This window comes from Telmatherina bonti, assembly GCF_933228915.1.
Source record: "Telmatherina bonti genome assembly, chromosome: 6".
Taxonomy (NCBI): Eukaryota; Metazoa; Chordata; class Actinopteri; order Atheriniformes; family Telmatherinidae; genus Telmatherina; species Telmatherina bonti.
In genome coordinates, this window is record NC_136624.1 from 9,113,149 (window position 1) to 9,137,587 (window position 24,439).

General features: G+C 45.1%; 1 protein-coding gene across 1 annotated transcript in view; it reads right to left on the reverse strand.

The window, feature by feature from the left end:
- Positions 1–24,439, reverse strand: part of foxp1b (forkhead box P1b) — a 169,166-nt gene that overhangs the window by 37,671 nt on the left and 107,056 nt on the right. Inside the window, 1 exon segment of the mRNA XM_079241660.1 lies at positions 17,375–17,557. Within this exon segment, the coding sequence (XP_079097786.1) occupies positions 17,375–17,557 (183 nt within the window).

Sequence of the window (24,439 nt, forward strand, 5' to 3'; positions counted from 1 at the left end):
CAGCCCACTGCGGCGCCAGGAAAGCACTTCCCATCCCGAGCGGCGGGAAAACGCCGCCGAGACGAGGATTTCACGGCAGCTGTTGGACTTCAGCCGTGTGTGGACGTAATTAGTCTCCAGCGAGGCCGGAGGACTGATTCCACGTTCCACACGCAGGATGATGGGAAGCTCTGAAGTGGAGGATTTTCCCCGTTATGGCGGGAGGGACGGAGACGCGACCGCCTCCACGCCGCAGCAGGACGGACAGGAACCGGACAGAACGGGTTCCAGGAAAAAACAAAACTTCTTATAACGTCGACGTCTCTTCACAACAACGGCTTTAAGATAAACATAAAAACGCTGGGGGGGGTTAAGGTGTGTGTGTGTGTGTGTGTGTGTGGACAGACATCATCATCTGCAGCAACTGTAAAAACAAAAAGTTAAAATTACATTTTAATTAAGAAGCAGATTAGAAACAAACAGACCAGAACCCAAAACCGGGACCTGGACCGGGTTCTGGTTTAAACAAACACTCAAAACCACCTCCCAAACTACACACACACACACACACATATATTATTGTGTCTCTGAAATGATGGAAAGTTTTTTACCAAATTAAAAAATAATTATAACAAATAAAACTTCCTATTTATGCAGATTTTTATATAAATATATTTAAAACAAGTAAAAAATAAACAGTTTTTTGACGAACAGTTCAGGACCTCCGTTAAGCCACACCTCCAAGCATCTCCGTTAGACCCCCCCCCCTCATCGCTGCATCTTGTCCTCACCCCCTCTCCGGACATATTCCCCCCCCCACGCTTCTCTAGTTGAGATGTCATTTAGATGGCAGCCTGTAAAATTCTTTCAGACTGAAACTAGTTAACAGACGACGTCTCCGACCTCGGACGTCCTCCTACGGCGTCTACTCGTCCTCGTTTCCATGACGGCAGACAAGACGGACAAAAACCACGTTGCTCTAAATGTTTCTGTATAAAACTGCAGATCTGTTCAGGTCGTGTTTGTCCCCGAAACCTTTTACATCCTCAGTGCAACACGTCGAGTCTTTAACCCCCCCCCCCCCCCAGCATGTAAACTCAACATCTCAACCTTTCCACACACACGGCATCTGGAGCGCGGAGTCACTCTGCCGCTCTGAGCGGGCAGCCGCCACACGGCAAATAAAACAGAAGAAGAAGAAGAAGAAGCCGTTTTCATGTGGAAACATGTTTTTAGTTAGAAACAGCAGCCGTCTCTGTAAGGGACATCCAGGCGAGCGGCGGGCCTCTGCAGGCCGCCCCCCCTCCCCGGGTAAACTGCTAAAATCTGCTCGCCTATGTCATGGTTTAGAAATGACAGGTGCTGGCAGCCCCCTCGCCTCGACAGGCCGCTGCACACACAACGCTGCTGCCTGAAAGGGCTAATGCACCACTAATGAACAATAAATCAACTTTGATTACAAACTGTCAAGCCAATCAGCTCGCAGCCCAGCTCCCCCAAAGCGCACAGCTGCACGGCGTTACGGCGAGCGCCGCCCCGACCCGACACATCCACAAACACAGCTAGTCCCCTTACTTTCCAGCTCATTTAACGTCTCAATCAAACCTGCGACGTGTCAAAGTGACGACACACACACACACACACACACTCCAAGTTCACCGGCGATGACATGCGGAGCGACAACTTGGTTTGTGGTGACGGTGTCAGACGTAGATTCACCGTGACACCGCGAGGATCAGTCCAGACCGTGACCTGGGAGCCCCACAAAGTCACATCACACACACACACACACACACACACACACACACACACACACACACACACACACACACACACACACACACACACACAGCCCAGAAAACCTGGAGGCACCTGAACGCCTCACCGTGACAAAAAACTCCCAACAGGATTGTTGTTGTTTTCCATTCAAGCTCAAATCAGAGTAAAAGTAAAGAAGAATCTGTTTCCTGTTTGTCTCCTGTAGCTGATCTGGCTGGACTGGTTAGCTCCCAGTCAGCAGAGTAAACACAACCAGTCAAACACTGTAACACCGCTAGAAGCAACTACACACAAACAACTACCAGGCGGAGGCGTAAACAGGTAAACAGGTGATTTACTGGGATCTGAGCAACACCACAAACATCTGCAGCAGCTGGAATCTCTCAAACACAAAGTGCAGCTTTGAGCTTCAGGACAAACCCCGGCAGACACACGGACACGGCAGCAGACACACACACAGACAGTAAAACTCCTTTTCTCCTCCTCAAATTAAACTGTCAACTTTTCCCTTCTCACACAAGAAAATCACAGAAATCAATCATATTGACAAACCTGACAAACTCCATTTAGCTGGCAGGGTAAACAGAGTGGCGGGCCACGCGGTACGAAGTGAAGCCGAGCGGAGAGTAGAGCGGCGAGGGGAAGGAGAGAGAGAGAGAGAGGGAGAGAGAGAGAGGGAGGGAGAGCGAGCGAGCGAGCGAGGGAAGAGGCTGCTGAGCCGAGAGGCTGAGGACGAGTCTCCAACCTTCCTCAGGATTCAGACAGATTGCAGACGAAAGCTCGCTCCCTGGATGACAAGATACAAAACTATCCAATCAACCACGCCCTTCTCCACCAATCACAACCCACCCTCTAAACATAATCAATTCAAACGGGGCCACACACAATGGGGGGGTGTGGGGGTGGGGGTGGGGGGTGTGTGCTGGGTTGCAGGTGAAACTCTGCCTTTGTGTGGGGGCCCCTTTAAAAAGAGAGGAGAGGAAAAAAAGGCCGAGTTGACGGCTGTTAACCCTTTGACCCGTGCCGGGACTCCGGCCGAGAAACTGAAACAATAGAAGCTTAAAGAAAAAAGAGGCTTTAATTAAACAACAGATAAGTAAACACAGCCATGCAGCGGGAAAAGGACGAGTGGCCCCCGCTATCGGCCCCGGTATTGTTCCGCTAACCGGCATTGTTTACGCCCGGCAACAAAGACGCAAGTAAAAAAAACAGCCATTCACATGCTTTGTAGTTATTTGGACTTTTTCTTCCTTCTGAGACAATAAGACGCATTTCCAACCAATAAAATAAGACATTTATGAGAACACTTCGTCCTGCTTTCCCTCCACGGATCATCGTTTGTACACAGTTTGTTCCGGCGTTGCTGCGCGCAACAACATGCAACATGCAGGAACACGCTGGAGTCTGTTCAGTCATGACTTCAAAGCTTTTCTTCTACACCTCTTATCCGTCAGTTTGGCTTCAGAGGAGCTTCTACTAACAGCTAACGTTACAGCAGCCACCAGGCAGTCCATCCCAATGACAGCAATTAGCCGTCATGATATCATCAGGCTCTTCAACACACGTGTGCACCGAGAGGAAACAGACCCTGCCACCTACTGGAGATGTCCCTGAACTTTATTTACCTGCCTTTAACCAGAAACGGCTCAATTATTCAGGATCAAGTAACTGGAAAAAGATGCAATAAAATCAGGACAAAGTTGCACCGTTAAACCCCCCCCCCCCCGAGATTAACACCTCACTTTGGCAATTAACATGACAATAAGCACCAGAGTGGGACAAGCTGCAGCTTTAAAGCCCTGGCCGGGGTGGAGGGATGCATTCCAGTCCACAGATGTTCAGACCACTCTGCACCGGGCCTGGACCACTCTGCACCGGGCCTGGACCACTCTGCACCGAGCTCTGGACCACTCTGCACCGGGCCTGGACCACTCTGCACCGGGCTCTGGACCACTCTGCACCGGGCTCTGGACCACTCTGCACCGGGCTCTAACCACTCTGCACCGGGCTCTGGACCACTCTGCACCGGGCTCTGGACCACTCTGCACCGGGCTCTAACCACTCTGCACCGGGCCTGGACCACTCTGCACCGGGCTCGGACCACTCTGCACCGGGCTCTGGACCACTCTGCACCGGGCTCTGGACCACTCTGCACCGGGCTCTGGACCACTCTGCACCGGGCTCTAACCACTCTGCACCGGGCTCTAACCACTCTGCACCGGGCTCTGGACCACTCTGCACCGGGCTCTGGACCACTCTGCACCGGGCCCGGACCACTCTGCACCGGGCCTGGACCACTCTGCACCGGGCTCTGGACCACTCTGCACCGGGCTCTGGACCACTCTGCACCGGGCTCTAACCACTCTGCACCGGGCTCTGGACCACTCTGCACCGGGCTCTGGACCACTCTGCACCGGGCTCTAACCACTCTGCACCGGGCCTGGACCACTCTGCACCGGGCTCGGACCACTCTGCACCGGGCTCTGGACCACTCTGCACCGGGCTCTAACCACTCTGCACCGGGCTCTGGACCACTCTGCACCGGGCTCTAACCACTCTGCACCGGGCTCTAACCACTCTGCACCGGGCTCTGGACCACTCTGCACCGGGCTCTGGACCACTCTGCACCGGGCTCTAACCACTCTGCACCGGGCCTGGACCACTCTGCACCGGGCTCTGGACCACTCTGCACCGGGCTCTGGACCACTCTGCACCGGGCTCTGGACCACTCTGCACCGGGCTCTGGACCACTCTGCACCGGGCTCTAACCACTCTGCACCGGGCCTGGACCACTCTGCACCGGGCTCTGGACCACTCTGCACCGGGCCTGGACCACTCTGCACCGGGCCTGGACCACTCTGCACCGGGCTCTAACCGCTGACCTACATAAATTATTGACTGGGACACCTCCAGTGTCAAAAGTGACAATTCCACTGGTGAATAATTAAATAGAAGAAGAAAAAGCTTTTCATTTACTATCTGACACGCTGAAGACGGCTGCTGCAGAAAGACGTGCAGGCGTGTGCTCACACACACTCACACACACACACACACACATCGCAGAGTGGTTTTGGCTATGGCCACACTCGACTCCCTTGCCGCTCTCCCTGGGGGGGCACGTCGGCGTATTCTCAATAAAACACCTTCTTAGCAGTAATAGGCCACTGTTCTCATTTCAACGCTCCCAGAGGCCTCATGATAAATTTAGCAGACACACAGTTCAAGCTTCTCCTCTCACACACTCTCTTTCTAATCCATCGCCACGGAAAATAATTACACATACGTGTACATGTGAAACACCGGCTGTATGGATTTCTTTTTTCTCCTCTGTGCGCAGAGAAACATCAATATCCCTGAGCCTTGAACCCACGTCCCTCGTGGTGGTTTACAGAGAGAAGTGAGCGATTGTATTCATGACAGAGTGGATGACATTATAAAATCCTCCCATTTCCTGCTGCAGTTAGAGCGAAAGTATGAGTTAATGTCTGGTCTGGTCCGGGCTGCGATAACTGCTCGGCTCCGGTTACAGAGCCAGAAAACACCCGGGATAAGCTGCTTCTGCACACAGACGAAGGAAAATAGCAGAACACACACACACACACACACACACACACACACACGAGCTGCTTCTGAGTGTGTTTGTGTGTGAAGTAAATGATTGTTTACAAGCAGAGCGGGTTGGTAAAGCAGGTGTGGGACCTTTATAAATAACATCTGCTCTACATTTTCCAACAACGTGGCTTCTTTTATTTATTTATGCTGCAAGGATCCAAGTCCAGAAGAGACAAACAGAACGTTAAACAGAAAAAAACGTCACAATTTGGTCAAATTCACACAGAAAAGATGTTTCATTTAGATTAAAAAAAAAAAAAAAATTGCTTGATTTTCAGTTTTAAAAAGATAAATAAAAATAATTTATGAAGAGGAAAATTCTTTTTAAAATTGATTTTATTTATTATTTAATCTCCTAATATGTTAATTTTATTATTATCAAGATAAAAATATTTAATACATTTATTTAATAATACTAATAAGTATTTATACTATATAACATTGTTATCAATTTAAACTTGTTACAAAATTAAACAAAATCTAAGTAAATAAAAGAGAAAACAACTCATTTATTTTATTAATTGAATTTTAAAAGAAAACAACTGATTATTAATTAAATTAAATAAAATTAAATTAAATAAAATTAAATTAAAATTAAATGAAGCCTACTTTTGTAAAGGAAATAAATAAATCCAGTGGTGTGTTACCTGGAATAAGTCGGGTGAATCAGGTTACGAGCTGAAGCGGAGCGGAGTTACAGTAAGTCCTGCCTGACTCACCGTCCTCCTCCTGGTTTATCATACCACTTATTCTCTTATTTACTTTTAATTTCAGCGTTGTTTCGTCAGCACATGTGAACTCTGTATTTGCTGAATATTTCCTGAGATAATAAGCAGGCAGAGTGTAACACACACACACACACACACACACACACACACACGCACACACACACATCTTTACTGTGGTTTTTCACTTTGTCAAAACAAGACGACTTCTGTCTTTGTGAGGCATCGATTTAAGGAGGTGGGGGAATTTCAGACTCTCCTGTTTGGCAATTTATTCATTTCTGATTTAAACTGAAAACTATATTAAAAGAAAGAGTCGGTGGTGAGTCTGTGGAGGTAATAATAGTCGTGTGGTGGCTGCGGTAATAAAAATAACTGCATCTGAAGCTAATTTAAGCTAACATAAAACCCTTTGTGTGTTAACAGAAACAGGATTCACATGATTTACCTTTAAATTCAGACGGATTTAAACCCGTTTGGCTCTTGTCTTCATGTTTAGTCCACAGCTTTGCTAAGCATGATGAGTAAACCCTGCGCGAGACCTTTATTCTAACCAGGATTAGAAGTTAACTTGTATTAAACGTGTTTCCAGACCAACATGATGCTGAAAACTGGCTCAGGCGTGGCTTCCAGGCAGGGCCATCGTATGTGGACATGCAGGATGTCCCCACACTGTCACATGTCACACTGGTTTTAATGGAAAATATCCAGTAAATGTAACTTCACGTTAACCTGCTTGTTGGTGACACTAACCTGAAACAAGTGGAGAGAAAAATGTAACATAATGTACATACTGAGGTAGAATCCGTGTAATTAAGATAAATGCATGAGGAATGGTGATGGTGGGGGGTTCTATTCTATTCTATTCTACAGTCATTTAGCAGACTTATTTAGAAACTTACATATGAGAGTGAGAACAACACAAGCAAGAAATCAAACAGTAGAGGACATTTCCCACAATGCACTTCACCTCGGGATGATCCCCTGTACAAAACCTTTACTTTGGTAGGTTAGTAAGAGCTGAAATCACACAAAACTTTTTTGTTTTTACTTTATTATTTTGGTTGATTAATAATTAAAATGACAAAAAAGGTTTTGACTGATCTCAGAAACATCTGCCGTTAACTTTTTCAACATCGGAGCTGAAAAATCTCAAACTTTCTCTGTTTTAGTTTTCATTTATCTTCCCGTTTTGTATCAGCAGGAAAATAAAATCCCTTCATCAGGATTGAGGGTCTGTAACTCCTGGTTGGAGGAAACCAGGCTGTTAGACAGGAAAACATCTTCCGCTCTCCATATTGATCTGGTATCAGCTACAATCCATCTTTCACCAGTTTCAGAGCACAGAGAAACACGTCCTGCTCTCTGGCATCTCAGTGTTTAAGTCCAGTTATCCAGGCTGCTGCTGCACCGACGACGTCTGATATTTGTGTGTGTACAACCCCCCCACCCAAAAAAAACCCACACACACCGCATTCCTGCTGCAAAGTTGTGACAATTATGAATCCAGCAATCACTTTAAGGTGGATCTGCAAAGAATAAAGCATCATTTCATCAATCATCTCTTCTGATTTATGTGAAATTGATCAAGTTTCTTCCAACTGCTCCAGTTAGCAAAGGTTTGCCGAACTAAAACCATTTTAGTTCATTTTACTTCATCACTCAAATGAACAGAAGCTTCATTTCTGTAACGGTCTTTTAGGTGGAGCCAGCTAGGTGGATTTTACCGCCAATCAGATCTGACTGGTGCAGAATGATCCTTTTCTGCATTAGAAAAATAAATGCTTCTCTTTACAAACAAAGCCCTCGGTGGGCTTCTGCAGCCCATCTAAAGGGTCTTATTGCTCCAGCGTGCAGGTCTACATGTTGTTTTTAGAACTGGGAAGCAGACAAGACTTTAGTTTCTAGCTCCTTTGGGTTTGCTTCTGCTTATAATGAAACCCTGCTGGAAAAGACTATAATTGGTTGATATTTATATTTAATTGAGCTTCTTGCTGCAAAAACCTTTTAACACATATTCAGTCGACTTTAACCCATTTGTTTTCATTTAGGATTAAATTAAACCCAATAAATGTGGGTTTGTGTTGGTTAGAAAAAAAACTTGCTGGTTATTTTGGCAGCAAGTTGCCCCGTGAAACAGAACCCGTTAGCCGTGCGCTTAAGTAACTGCGTATTGTTATGTCCGAGCTGCTGCCTGAACAAAAAGCAGGTAAACGAGACACCCTTTTTAAAACAAGTCCGAGACGCGCTGACAGAGGAGGAGGAGATCTGGCATGCAGGTAGTGTGTTAGGCTGCAGACATCTAGCCCAGAGTTTGTAGCAAAACATCAAGGTAAACGCATCAATATCCAATTCAGCTTTATTTACACAGCAAGAGTTCACAACTATATCATTCAGTTCAAAATAATTCTTAATAAATAAAAGGGCAGCTGAGAAAAGCCAACAGATTGTGTTAAGTCTTCCATCCTGAGCTGGATGATGATGATATTATTTATTTCTTTAGTTTTTCATTGTATTTTTATATCATTATTTATTTAATTAATTTTTTAAAATGATGCCTTTTTATTAATTTATACCGTATTCATTTATTTTTATTTTATTTATTTAATTTCCATCTTTGATTTCTGCTTAAATGAGAGATACAATTCTTATTATTTAGGTAAAGTTGTAAAAACTGGTTAAAGTTTAAAACTATTTTTAATGAGTTTGCTTTGAAACAATACGCCGAGAAAATGTTTTTTAGTATTTTGATTAAAATGAGAACAGAGAAAAAGTCAGAGGGGAAAAAAAGACAAAAAACCTAATACAAAATAAATTTAAAATTAATATTAAATAAAATAAGGACAATAAATTATAATTAAGAATAAATAAGGAATATAGAAGTAAATTCAATATTCAGAGTGAATAGAATTTATAACTAGAATAACAATAAATAAATAAATAAATAAGTGGCTTAATGCTAATTTGTGACACCTGGCATTAGAATGTTAAATGAAAGGAATTAAAAAGAAATTATTTAGTAGAAACCCAGGCTGTAGCTGGTGTAAATCTGTTTGTTTTGTAAATAAAAAAAGATTGGCTGACTACACCTGCAGATTCCTGTAAAGATAATTCATGTTTTGTCTCCTAGTTTTCCTTCATACGCTGCAACACCAACCCAACATGCGGAGAAGGGATGGAAGCAGTGAGTATTCTCCCTGCAGGCTGGGTGTAGCTACACGCACGATGCGATCCAGCAGAGTCAAACACTTAAACTCATCACGTGTCCTTCGTCTCCTCCTCCAGCTGTCACTTTTCTCTGTTCCCGTCCGAACAGAAGTGAAAACGGAATCAGCAGCGACACTCAGGCAGAAACGGCAGTGAGAGCTGATGCTGACTCGACTGCACCTTGCAGAGCTGTTAGTGTTTAACGGTGCAGCCATCCGTCCTTCCAGCCCTCCGTGGAGGCCGTGAGAATCACTCAACACATGTCTGACATGGAGATATATGCCAGAAGATGACGAAGATACAACGATAAATGTTTGGAGGATGTGTGTGTTTCTGTGTGGATGCTTGAATGGAAACATAAGGCCTCCAGTAAAAATGTCTCCCAGTGCTGTGACTGGAGACCACTGGCCAGTCATGGTCTTGGCTGGGAAAGAGCTCGCAGCTCCTCCCGAACCTCCGCTGGACTCCGTGGAACTGCGACAGATGACTTCATCCTGACAGGATTATCCCAAACCTGCTTCTAATCTGTGCAGTACACATAACACATTTCTACGCTGTGAGGAGGAAAACAAGACGTCCTGATCCCCGCTACCTCGCCAGCGCCGGCTTCCACTCTCCGCTGATCATTCCTGACAGATTGTATCACCTCAAAGCAACACCCATCAAAACGGGATTTCATTACAACGTTGCATGGAGACGTTTCAGAAAGCGTTGAACTGCCCCTGGGGCTCAGACAACAGATGCATGATGGGACTTTACTGGAGCAGACATGTTGTCCACTAAGACGGAGGACACACTGAAGGACTGTCCAACAATGAAGAATAAAAACAATCCGTTTTAATCAGGTGAGTTCTGCTGAATGTGCTTTAAAAACATGTGACATGTGACTCTGCTAGAGCCACAAGCTAATTAGCATTACTTAGCTTAGCATAACTTAGCTTAAGGAGAAAGAAGCATGATAAAACGCAACTGAAACTCTCTGCAGGGCCTCTAAAACCAAGACTGGGTCACACCTTGGAACAAGACCCCTTACAGAAAAAACCCCATTTACATGTGAATCACATGTAAATAATGTATTGATCACATGTAAATCACACGTGGTTGCACATGGATCCACGTCTGTAAACATGTGGATTTTGGAACATTTTTCTGTGATTCACATGCGTTGGAATCATTTGGTTTACACGTGATTCACATGGAAATAACATGTGAAGAACATGAAAATCCCATGCAGCTCAAATGTGACTCGTATAACATACAATTCATATGTGAACAACGTGATTTACATGTGATTCACATGTGATTCACATGTGAACCACATGAATAAAATGCACGCGAGTCACCTGAAATTGTTTCGTAACCGCATGTTTTCACATGATGTTCCCTTGTGCATGCACATGTAGATTTCATCTACCGACCGGTGTCAGAACGCTGAACTAAGTACTGCCCCCTAGTGGATGAACCGAAGTTTTTTGTCTGTGATGCACGTATGTTGATTCAAGCTGTATCACAAAGAAGTTAAATAAAAATAAATAAATGCATTAATAAAAAATAAAATGTGTGTTTAACTACCATTATAGTTAGAGAACGGACCATGTTGTCATATTATCGGCTGACGTTTGCACTGCTGTTGAAACAAGCCATGACGGAGGTCTGGTTCCAGGTCTGGGACCTTTCACACACCAACCACACCACTGCTGAGAAACAGCTGTGGTTATGATTACGAGCTGTAAGATGTGATCAGTACTGAAGCATTATGTAGCAACAAAACCCATGTTAGCATGTTCTATGTTCTTATTTAGCTCAATGTGAATCTGTTTAACCTTTTTAACCACATCCCGTCTACTTCTAGGCCTTTTCTTTTGGCCACTAGTGATCAGGGAAACCTTTTCTCAGAATATTAATCCAGATTTATGTGATTTGGCCAGCTACAGCTTCTTTGGACCTGCAGTCCATCGGGCTCCTCATGTCACCCTGCAGCCCTGACCGGGCTCCAGGTGACAGGCTGGCACTCCACTGACTTATAGACTGGAGCTCTGTGTAAGGGCAATGCCATGGACCTACTGCAGAAAAAGTAGGAGAGCCGGCGGCTTCTCCCAGTACTGTCAGACGGAGGTTTTGCCCCTGGATTGTGTCACATCACACCCCCCCACCCCCAGTAGAACCACAAATGAAGGATGTGAAGAGCCGAGGCAGGGAGGAGGGGCCATGGAGGGAGGAGGCTTTCATCCTGTAAACTGAAAAGACATTATCTCCTGACCTGGAGATGCCCTCTGCGAGGCTGGACACCGGGTTTGTGAGAAAAAAAAGAGAAATGAAATGGAAAGAAAAAGAAAGCCGTGGGGACCGAGGATTTAACCCACAAAACTGCAGAGAAGGAAACCGAAATATTATTATAAAGAACAAAGATAATATTCAGAGAAATGTGTTTATTCTTCTTCAAAACATTTCTTCTTCTACATTCAACACATAAAAGAAAAATGATTATGGTGAATTTAATTTGAATATCTCAAATATTTTCATGGAAAAGATTTTTATTGCTTTATGACTGTTTTTACTGTCACTCAGCTGTGATAACTGTGTTATATTTCTAGCAGGTTGGATTTGATGCGATTGAGGAAACTGAAGAAAACATGGCACAAAATTAGAGAAAACGTGTGAAAACTGTGCTTGGCACTGTTCAAATGAAAGTAAAATTATGTTAAATACATCTGTTCATAAATCTAATTAGCTTCACACATGTATGTCAGCACAAAAGTACAACGTGTTAGCACCTCTTGCTAGTATCTTATGTTAGAGTATTGTGGTAGCATCTGCTGTTAGCATTTTAGTATCTCCTGCTAGTGTCCTACTTTAGAAATTTAATTTTAGCATCTACTGTTTGCATCTCATGTTAGCATCTACTGTCAACATATGTTGGAATCTTCTGTTAGCATCTTATTTTAGCATCTAATGCTAGCATCTCATATTAGCATCAACTATTAACATCTGATGTTAGTATCTCCTGTTAGTATCTTATGCTAGACTCTCACATTAGCATCTGCTGTTTGCATCTCATGTTAGCATCTACTGTTATCATATGTTAGAATCTTCTGTTTGCATCTTATTTTAGCATCTCCTGCTAGCATCTCATGTTGGCATCTACTGTCAGCATTTGTTGGTCTTCTGTTAGCATCTGTTTTCGCATCTCCTGCTAGCATCTCATATTAGCATCTACTGTTAGCATCTCTAGATAGCACCTCATGTTAGTATCTCCTACTAGTATCTTATGTTAGAATCTCACATTAGCATCTACTGTTAGCATCTCATGTTAGCATCTTCTGTCATGTGTTAGAATCTTCTGTTAGCATCTTATTTTCGCATCTCCTGCTAGCATCTCATTTTAGCATCTATGAACATCTCATGTAAGCATTTACTGTTACATATCACGTAGCATCTATCATTAGCATCCTCTATTAGCATTTTAATATAAATCTGTGACATTAATAGGAATATTTACACATTCAGGAAAATATGTTCGCTTAGGCTTTAACTGAATGGTAAAGCTACATTTAATATTTCTGCATCTTTAGTTTATTATATTGGACCTATATTTACAAGTTTTCTGATGCAACAGCTAAACTGGCACAAGTGAAATCGTTTATTCATTCTCATCCATACATCAATAATGATATATGTTGCTTTTTTTATTTCTCTTTTGAAGTCTTTTTTTTTTTTTTTATTAGATTTTACAGATTAAATAAATGATGTAATATCAAATTAGGTAAATAACAGGTGTTGTTGCAGACCAATGTTTCACAAGGCATGAAGTCTCAGAAAAAGTTGGTACACTAAGCAGTGATCCAGCTTGGATGTAGCTCAGGAAACCGGGTGCAGCAACAGCCATCGATATTGATAATTTTACACGAGATGATCATGTACCTGATAGATTTTACAGCTGCAGATTTTGTTAGATTGATATCAGAAGTTCTGCTGGTGGTAAGAAAGTTCTGCTAAAGATGCCCCATGCAACTTCCTGTTTTTAGCTTTCTGCTGCCCAGTGACGGCAGTACTAAAAACTCAGACCCGCCTCCTGGTTTAGTTCTTTCTGTTGTTGCTTTCTGTTCTGACACAGAAACAGTAGCATTGGTAGAAAAAGTAAAAATAAAGAATAGATCACCATTGGAGACCATAACCAACTTTCACAGTCCAGATAGGATGTAGATCTCACAGGTCAGGCAAGATGAAGATGCAGGATTGGCTGCAAATAGGGGGTACACCTGCTGAAGTGCTGCGAAGCATCTTTAAGCCACTCAGGATCAACATCCTTCCATCTTTATGATATTATCTACCTATAAATGAGCTCTCAGTACATCCCGACTGCGGTCAGATCAACATAACAGACTGAAACAAGGATAGCTAGCCATATACGTCAGTCTGCAACGGTGTCATGAATCACCTATCCCAGTCCTGGCTGGGAAACAAGCATAATCTGGGTATTACAAAGACACCAGGTTGACATCTATTGGCCAGGCGAGAGTCCCGTAGTTCCCAGTAGGAGGTGGGTGCATACCTAGCATCTCCTGCAACGAGGTGCAGTTAACCAGCCAGTCTGGGTAATTTCCCCTGCCCCCACCTCAGTGGACTATCAGCGAGGGTCCGACAGTGTTGTTCCTAATTACCTATTTCTCTACTCCTGATCCTGCGGCTGGCATAATTAGTTACCTGGGGCTGCAATCCAATTTGAAGTGATGACAAGAAAGTGATCCATGAAAAAGTAATAAGTTAAATCCAATTTCAGCCTGCCTCTAATTAAATGCACATGGAACTAATGAGTCAAACCCAACCATTTCACTGATAATGGTAATTAGCGGGGTGGGAGTCGCCGGCTCTCGTCGCCGTGCCGCTGTAGGTGCGAAAGCGCAAAAAGGTAAAAGCGGCATGGATTCTTTTAATTACACGTGTCATTCTGTCAGGGTAATTTACTGGCTTTTTGACCAGTCGAGTATGTTTAGCTGCTTTCCAGCCGCACAGCAGCTGTTTGCATCTAGAGGATGATTAAAAGGCCTCCGAGCTGCTGAGTATCCAGTACATCTTCATCCAGAGGCAGCGGTAGGCGGTGCGGAGGTGAGGGGGCTGGGAAGGAGTTTTGTGTGTGTGTGTGTGTGTGTGTGTGTGTGTGTGTCTGTGTGTGTGTGAGAGAAAGAATGTGTGTGTGTTGGGGGGGATATAAAACCAAAGAGCCATTTAATGCTGATCAAGGATTCTGAGGCTTGTTTGACTCATATTTTTCCCTCCTTTGGTCCTCTATGCAGGTCATTTTTTTCAGATGTTTCATATACACCGTGCTTCATTATTTTTTGACTTGAATGAATCGGAACGTGAGTCACATCTGCAAATGAGTAAAAGTCTCTCTGCGCATCTCCTTGTGGCTAATAGGAAGACCGCTGAGATGAATGGAGCCTGGTCTGCACATCAGGTGCTTTTATGAGGCGTCGACTGAGTACAGTCTCATAACTGTTGGATCATGTCTTTTGATGACCCAAGTCCAGCTCAACAGAGAATCATTATTCCGGCTGTGTGATGGAGATGCTGGGTGTTCGGTGTGGCGGGGGCCGCCGTGAGCAGGGGCTTCACTCTTAAAAGAAGGAGTGAGATGAGATTCAAGACCCTCTGGTGTGTCAGGAAATGTGTTACTGAGACAGAAAACAACATGAATCTCACTAACAGAAAGCCACGAGCAGGAGGGGGGGGGGGGGGGGGGGGGGGGGGGGGGGGGGTGACAAAATGAAGCCTAATACACCCTTACACACAGCCATGTTTATGCATGAACACTTGGCTTGTGCGTGCATGAGGTTGGGGTGTATTTAATTAGCCGAATGTGTAATTCAGAGATCAACAAACACTTGTCTGGACCTGTGGCTTTTTCATAATGGCAGCTTCAACCCCTGCAAAACGCAGCGTGCAACATTAGAGAGGAGGCAATTTACAGCAAGTCTAAGCTCTCCTTACAAGAACTGGGGAGGGAGGGGAAGCTGGAGGTGGGGAAGGGGGATCCGGCTCTCTTTTCAATAGCTGAGTGACAGCTTGGCCAAGCTCTCTGTATACATTAATAAATTAGAATTTTAATTTTGTCTTTGTCTGCAGGAGATGGTGTAGTACTTCAGGATGTACCAACAACTGGCTGCACGCTGGAATCTGCCGCCGCGGTCGCCGCTGCTGACCTCTGCAGCACAATTCCCTGGCAGGCCGCGGAAACTCTTTAGCTTGATCCTTTCAACTTATGTGAATCCTGACAAATATGCACACAACTGAAAGGTCATCACAGTCATATTTCATCCTCTGGAGCTATTCTGAAGACATCTGCACAACAAAGAGGCTTTTCCACAACCTGACATTAGACCTAGCTGCAACAATAGCTCATTAAAAACGGACCCCAGTGGGATAGTCAGGGTATTAAATATTATATATACACAGAGAGAGAGGGGCCTCTGTATTAATTACCAAATATGCCCTGAAGTCGTTTGCAATTTCACACTGACACAAACAACTGCTCCTTGTTCAAACAGAGATATACATCTCAGAGGCAGCTGATCTGAAATAAACGTAAATATTGCATCAGATAAGCAGCCGGTTGATTTAAAAGTGAGACCAGATGGAAAACAACAAGATTTTATTTTCCCCTTTCCTGTGTGAGCAACAGTATGAGTGTCGCATCGCCTCCAGACTTCGCTCTACCTTCACACTTTGACCCAACCCAACCAAGTCCCCCACCCGGGACACCCAGACCACCTCTGGGCTGCTCTGTGGTGCCTCCTGCTGCTGCTGGTGAAGACCTGCCAGGAAACTGGGAATGCATGACTTCCTCCTGCTTTCACCCAAACTGCAACCTTCCTACAAAAATTATCTTCAGAAACAAAGGAATATTTCCTGTTAAACTATAAATAACTATAATAATAACTAGAAAATCAATGTGATAGGTCAGACCTCCATCGAACAGCCCATTTCCTGCTGATGTTCTGGTTCTACTTTTATCTAATATGGATCCACTAAAAGATTTCTGATTCATTGATCATGAATCAACAGTGTATTGGCTATATTGCGGTATTTGCTGCATGTTTGTTCTCTTGCAGTGATGAAAAGTTGTTCCTGTTCTGGATGGTAGTCTCCAGAACGTAACCAGGATCCACATCTATCTTTGGAAATCTTGGAAAACCTGTTGAGAACTTCACCTGAATTTTCTCATCATTTATTGTGGAGTTACATGCAGATATAATGGAAATGTTCCTATCTATCTAGCCAACATTCCTGAATCCAGATGCTGATCTGGATCTATCCCAATATCTAATGGAATATAAGTTAAACCAAGACTCGTTCTTTGAAACACATCATGGTAAATTCCTCCAGTAGTTTTTTCTGTAAAGTTGCAAACAAACAAACCCTGGCAAAATCATACTCTACTATGCAGAGGTAATAAAAAAAAAATTCAAATGAATAAGACACAATCAAAAAGAAATTATAGCTAATATTTTTAAACAAAAACTCCAACAATGGTCCACTTAAGTAGGTCTTATCTTATTTTCATCTAAAAAGACTTTGAGTTTATTAATAATGTATTTAATTTCTTATAAAATCCTAAAAATACAGATAAATGCTGACAAAATCATGACTGCCTTGGCAGAGGCAACGATAATAACAAGAATAAAAATTGTCATAATTAAAGGATCTCAGATTGAAAACTTTTTAACTACTTGAGTGAAAAACACAAACCAATTTCTGCCAGATGGAGCTTGTGTGTGTGTGTGTGTGTGTGTGTGTGCGCGTGTGTGTTGCTGTATCACATCTAATGCAGGAGAAACATAACTGCAGATGCTGCAATGCTAATTTTAATTTCCTGTTTGTGAACTTAGCCTGGTGCTGTACTTTTTCTTGTACGCCGTGTTCTCGCCGGCATTGCACGCAGTTCACTGGATTGTTTAAAAACAAAACAAAACCCCAAAAAAACCCTGAAACCACGAAGTGAAATAACCACACGGCCTGATAACAATCTGCTAATAGGGGATGAGCTGAGATTGACAACATATTTACAGTACCTGCAGGCTCTGCTGCTTGTCGCCGGCTTTGGGGGATTTGCGGCCGGCGTTTTGTTGAGACTGCAGTTGCTGTTGTTGCTGCAGTTGCTGTTGTTGCTGCAGTTGCTGGAGTTGCTGTTGTTGCTGGAGTTGTTGCTGTGATTGTTGCTGCTGGAGAAGAATTTGTCGAGCCATTTGCAGAGCCTAACCAAGAGACAAGCAAAACGAAAAGGGTTAAAATGAAAAGGTTTACAAATACTCCGACAGAAAGCCCCTCCAGAACTCTGTTATCAGAGCCACTGTGTCCCCTTCCAACCCCCCACTTAACTTTTTGACAGGTAAACATCATACTCTCCTGCTAAAAGTCAGGCATAAACAATTAACAGATGTCAGAACACATCCAGAGACAAAGCGATGTGCAAGCATCCAGGAGAAACATTTATCTGTTGATAAGTTGTACCCACAGGAAAAACAGCCTAATCGCAGCTTTTCATCCTCCTCCTCTTTGTCTGACTGGCCTCCACAAAGCAAATAAAAGACTTTACAGCCGCTTCAAAAATCTGTTAAAGGACACGGCCTTCTCAGTGGAAAACAAAATACAGAGCAGACACATGTTTATTGCTCCAGCTACTCCCTTTTCCCTTACGATAAATAATCAAACATGCCATCCAGAGCAAACAGAGCTGGAGGGGAAAAAACACCAGTGGTCTTGAAACGGTCAGTGCTCCCACAGTGAGCTGGCCAGCCTGACACCTCCACTGGTAGCCTCACGCCTCCACCAGTAAACCATCTGTAAATAACGGGCCTTGTTGTCAGATGATTGCTACGGCCGCGGTTACCGGCCTCATCTTATACAACAGCAGTTTGGACGAGTCTGAGCAGGAAGGACGGAACGGCAGCGTTGTGAGGAAAAGCTACCGAGCAGCAAACAGAAAGCTGTTCGACACCAGTAAAGTCCAGAATAAGTCGGATGAAGCGAACAGCTGTTTGATGGTCTGAGAGCGGCTGAAGAGCGAACCAACCCCTACAGACACATGGCTGTCTGATGACATCATAGGTATAAATATGACGGCAGGCCGTACTCCAAGCATCTCACCATCCTAAACCTGAATGCCGCCCCCTCCATATGTCTCTGTCCCCCTCCCAGCTCTTGTTTTTAAGGATAAATGGCAGCATTTTTCTTTCTGCACGTCTGTCTTCTGCATCGAAATTTTGGGGGAAAATCCCTGAAAGCAGTGACACTCACACAGAAAGTGCTGAAAGTTAAACTAAGAACTTACTAAGCAAGATTCACGCCCACGCTCAGTCAATATTTACATTTTACATCTTCAAACCAAAGAAAAACTACAATAGAGAATTTTGACGTTTGGGAAAATAAACAGATTTTATTTTCACTGTGAGGGAAAAAAAAAAGAAGAAATTTCCTACTTTAGATCTTTGCATTTGAAGACGGAATTAAACACTTTGTAAAGGAAATTCATTATTTCTTTCGTTTTGCAGCTAAGATGATCTACAAGCCTTTTTCTGTTTAGTGTGACTGAAACTGATATTTCATAAGGTACGAGGAAAATTAAAGTACGATGAAGAGTAAACAGTGCTGGCTGTTTTCTTTTTCACTCTGAATGGTGACACATGCAGTGAAATGTGTTGGCACAAACAGAGTTGAGTCAACAGGATATGATAGGAAGTTCAGACATTAATGGATGAGAAGACATTTCTGGGAATCCCTCGCTGTCATCGATGGAAAAAAAAAGGTTTCTGTAAGAAACTGAAACATTTTCAGGTTGCAACTTCATGAAAAATATAACTCAGCATATTAAAGTTATACATGGAAACACGGCAGCGAGTCCCCCCCCCCCCCCCCCGAGCTTCATGTTTAGGTGGTTTGTTAGCAGCAGAAAGCTCCAAGGACGTTTATGACACCATTAAAGTTTTACCTGAAGCTTCACGCAGACCAGTCACAAGCTACTTTTAATGATCCACTGAGCTTCCAACTTTTCACCAAATTATTATTCTGATAATTATGTGATGGATCATCCACGAAAACGAACCGTAATCATGCTGCAGCTTCATAACAGACAAGATGAGCGAACTGTGTTGCCGGTAAACTCAAAGAAACAGCTGGTCACGTGACCATAAATGTTGCTGGAGGTGGAATACCTCTGAGAGGTGTAAAATAATGCTGGGATGAAATAACTTCTGGTGAGGTTTCACTGCAGTCTTTACAGCACCCACTCTTCTATCTCCGTTCCATCCATCCATCCATCTTCTGCCGCTTATCCGGGGTCGGGTCGCGGGGGCAGCAGCCTAAGCAGGGAAGCCCAGACTTCCCTCTCCCCAGCCACATTTGCCAACTCTGCGGGGGGGATCCCGAGGCGTTCCCAGGCCAGCCGAGAGATGTAATCCCTCCAGCGTGTCCTGGGTCTTCCCCGGGGTCTCTTCCCAGAGGGACGTGCCTGGAACACCTCACCAGGGAGGCGTCCAGGAGGCATCCTGACCAGATGCCCGAGCCACCTCAACTGGTTCCTCTCGATGCGAAGGAGCAGCGGCTCTACTCTGAGCCCCTCCCGGATGACCGAGCTCCTCACCCTATCTCTAAGGGGGAGCCCGGCCACCCTGCGGAGGAAACTCATTTCAGCCGCCTGTATACGAGATCTCGTTCTTTCGGTCACGACCCACAGCTCATGACCATAGGTGAGGGTAGGAACGTAGATCGACTGGTAAATCGAGAGCTTCACCTTCTGGCTCAGCTCCTTCTTCACCACGACAGACCGGCGCAGAGCCCGCATTACTGCAGACGCCGCACCGATCCGTCTGTCGATCTCGCGCTCCATCCTTCCCTCACTCGTGAACAAGACCCCGAGATATTTAAACTCCTCCACTTGAGGCAGGACCTGACCCCCGACCCGGAGAGGGCAATCCACCCTATTCCGGCTGAGGACCATGGTCTCAGATTTGGAGGTGCTGATTCTCATCCCAGCCGCTTCACACTCGGCCGCGAATCGCTCAAGCGAGAGCTGGAGATCACGACCAGATGAAGCCAACAGGACCACGTCATCCGCAAAAAGCAGGGACCCAATCCTGAGGCCACCAAGTCGGATCCCCTCAACACCTCGGCTGCGCCTAGAAATTCTGTCCATATAAGTTATGAACAGAATCGGTGATAAAGGGCAGCCTTGGCGGAGTCCAACCCTCACCGGAAACGGATCCGACTTACTACCGGCAATGCGGACCAAGCTCTGACACCTGTCGTACAGGGACCGGACAGCTCGTACAAGGGGGTCCGGTACCCCATACTCCCGGAGTACCCCCCACAGGAGCCCCCGGGGGACACGGTCGAATGCCTTCTCCAGGTCCACAAAGCACATGTAGACTGGTTTGGCAAACTCCCATGCCCCCTCCAGGACCCCAGAGAGGGTATAGAGCTGGTCCACTGTTCCGCGACCAGGACGAAAACCACACTGCTCCTCCTCAATCCGGGATTCGACTATCCGGCGGACCCTCCTCTCCAGGACCCCTGAATAGACCTTACCAGGGAGGCTGAGGAGTGTGATTCCCCTGTAATTGGAACACACCCTCCGGTCCCCCTTCTTAAAAAGGGGGGACCACCACCCCAGTCTGCCAATCCAGCGGTACTGCCCCCGATGTCCACGCGATGCTGCAGAGGCGTGTCAGCCAGGACAGCCCCACAGCATCCAGAGCCTTAAGGAACTCCGGGCAGATCTCATCCACCCCCGGGGCCTTGCCGCCAAGGAGCTTTTTGACCACCTCAGCGACTTCAGCCCCAGAGATAGGAGAGTCCACCCCTGAGTCCCCCAGCTCTGCTCCCTCATGGGAAGACGTGTTGGTAGGATTGAGGAGGTCTTCGAAGTATTCCCTCCACCGACCCACAACGTCCCGAGTTGAGGTCAGCAGCTCCCCACCTCCACTGTACACAGTATTGATGGAGCACTGCTTCCCCCTCCTGAGCCGCCGGATGGTGGACCAGAATCTCCTCGAAGCCGTCCGGAAGTCTTTCTCCATGGCCTCGCCGAACTCCTCCCATGCCCGAATTTTTGCCTCGGCAACAGCCAAAGCCGCATGCCGCTTAGCCCGCCGGTACCCATCAGCTGCCTCCAGAGTCCCACAGGTCAAGAAGGCTCGATAGGACTCCTTCTTCAGCTTGACGGCATACCTCACTGCTGGTGTCCACCAACGAGTCCTGGGATTACCGCCACGACAGGCACCAACTACCTTACAGCCACAGCTCCGGCCGGCCGCCTCAGCAATAGAGGCACGGAACACAGCCCATTTCGGACTCGATGTCCCCCCGCCTCACTCGGGACATGTCCGAAGCTCTGCTGAAGGTGGGAGTTGAAGCTCGCTCTGACAGGGGGCTCAGCCAGACGTTCCCAGCAGACCCTCACAACATGTTTGGGCCTGCCAGCTCTGACCGGCTTCCTCCCCCACCATCTGAGCCAACTCACCACCAGGTGGTGATCAGTTGACAGCTCCGCCCCCCCTCTTCACCCGAGTGTCCAAGGCATGTGGCCGCAGGTCCGACGATACGACTACAAAGTCGATCATTGAACTGCGGCCCAAGGAATCCTGATGCCAGGTGTACATATGGACACTCTTATGCTGGAACATGGTGTTCGTTATAGACAATCCATGACGAGCACAGATTGTGCTCGTCGAGGATCTCCGTTCCTCCTCTTGATTCTCTTCCTTCCATCATCTGCTTGTCATCTTACATGTGCACCTCTAATGTGCTGGACGCCTGATGGACACGCATGTAAGAGCTGTTTTACTCTTACAGTAATGACATAACTGGTTCGAGGTTCAGCATCTCTGGATTTTAGCCATCTTTAAACTGGAATGTTATGGAGTTAGTCAGACTGACATTTTATTTTAAGACCTAATTCACACATGACAACAAGTTTACAGCAGCGGCAGCTTATTGAACAGTGGGGTCCCGCAAGGCAGATGTCTGGGACCACTGTTGTACACCATCTTCATGATTTATCCTCAGCTTTTTGTAAAGCTGCTGTACAAATGTATGTAGATGATTCTACACTGTAAACTGTAAAATGTTTAATCAGACGAGTGAGATATTTCATTTGACTGAAGGAAACTAAACAAGTTGGTACTGAATATCTGAAGAAACCAAATCAATTCTATTGGGATGAAGCAATAAAATGTAATCAAAACCAAACATGAGTTTAAATTTGTCAGGGGAACCTGGTGGATGAAGAAAAATTACTAGGCACTAACATTTCTATGGCAACAGGTGGATAAATCTTTAATTTTACATCACTTTTTGCGCACCTTTATGGTCCTTTTTTAAATATTTAAATCAAACAACAGTAATGAACATAACTTAAACACCAGAAATTGTAAAATTAGATCATATTTTTCGCAAGTGATTTAATTTGAAACCAAAAGGTCAAGATTTTCACTCCATCCCACAAGTTTCAAAAGAAATAAATGAAGGAGCAACATCGCCTCCCATGGTTTGAGCCCATTTGGCCCCGCATACGACCACAGCATTCGGTGTCGTTTTCTTGGTTAGAAATAACGTCTTGGTCAGGACCAATATTTTCCTCTTAGGTCACTTTGACAACAGACTTCTTATCAAATTATCTTTCAATCAAATCAAACATTAGAACCAAATTCAAAGTTCATTCTTCAGAGTAATAAAGATTATTGACATCGACAGACCACTAAGACGGGTGCAACCAGATTTACAACCTATTCATAAAACATGTCTTACATATTTGGGTGGCCAAAAATATGTCATCAGCTACAACACACACACACACAATCACACACTATTCCATCAAACAATCCTGAAACGTTCCTGTACATAAAACTACAGCATATTATTATCTGCAGGTCAGGTTTAAAAGGTGGAGGAATAAAAGCAAAACAGATGGACAAGTAGATTTACACACATTGCTTGTGGTTTTGCAGGTACAGACTGCAACACCTGGACCCTCCAGGTGATGCAGATCAGAAAACCTCCACTAGGTTAGCCAGATGACAAGGTTTCATCAGGAACAAAGACTACAATGTGTTTTCCTCCTCGTTTGCAATCTTCTTTTATTTTCCTCATTCGAAATGTGTTCAAAGTTCACATCCTCTTCCACATGTGAGCACAACTTCCTCAATAAACAAGCGTTGTCTTATCTGCATCTTCCTCCTCACCACGTTAGTGAATAGAGGCCAAAGCGTCTCTCGTGTCCCTGGGCTATCACACTGCGATAAGGGAACTGCTAAGTACTGGATGTCTTTATGTGCAGTCTGCACATGTGGATTATTTACAGGCTTTGAGGTTTCCTGCTGCTAAAGCCAGCTCTGGGCGTCTTACAAATCCCAGCTCAGAGCATTGCCACACAGTCATGTCTCCTTCCTGCTGCAGACATATTTCAGAAGCACCTCTCTGTTCTCGCTTCATCTTACTTTACTGACCCATTAACACCATCAGAACCAGTATAAAACAACCATAGGAGGTTGATGGATGCAATAGACGTGCACTCCTCCATGCAGGGCCGAGCCGACGGTGGGTACAAAAAGACCTGTGTGGCATGTGTCAGGGCCCACTTGCTTCGTCCAGCTGGGAAGTCCTTGAAGTGGTTTCCAGCAGATTGCTCCTAATTGCAGGAAGATGTGCGAGCAGATGTAACTGCATCCCTGTGGCTGCTGACAGAAGATGGATATGTGCATCTGTTTGAGTCTTCCTGTTGGTGTGTATTCACCCCATCCAGCTTGATTAACGCTGGTTAGTTTTAATGTAGTCCAGGTCTGGAGAAGATAGCGTGCCCTCCGGTCCTGCTCAGCAGCCTATGTGGGGTTTTCAGAACCAGCGGCCGAAATGTCAAAGTTATCTGCTCGACTTTCTGACTGACTGCACATCTCAGCTGACATTTATCGCATCTCCTCGTTCCTTCACAAAGACACGACCTTCTGCTCCTCTCTGAAAGAGTTCACGTGCTTCCTCACCTGTTTGTTCAGCAGTTTCACACATACAGCCGGTGGGTTTAAACCAACCCAACGTAGAGTCCCATCTGGCATATATGTAATATATAATTATATATGAATATACAT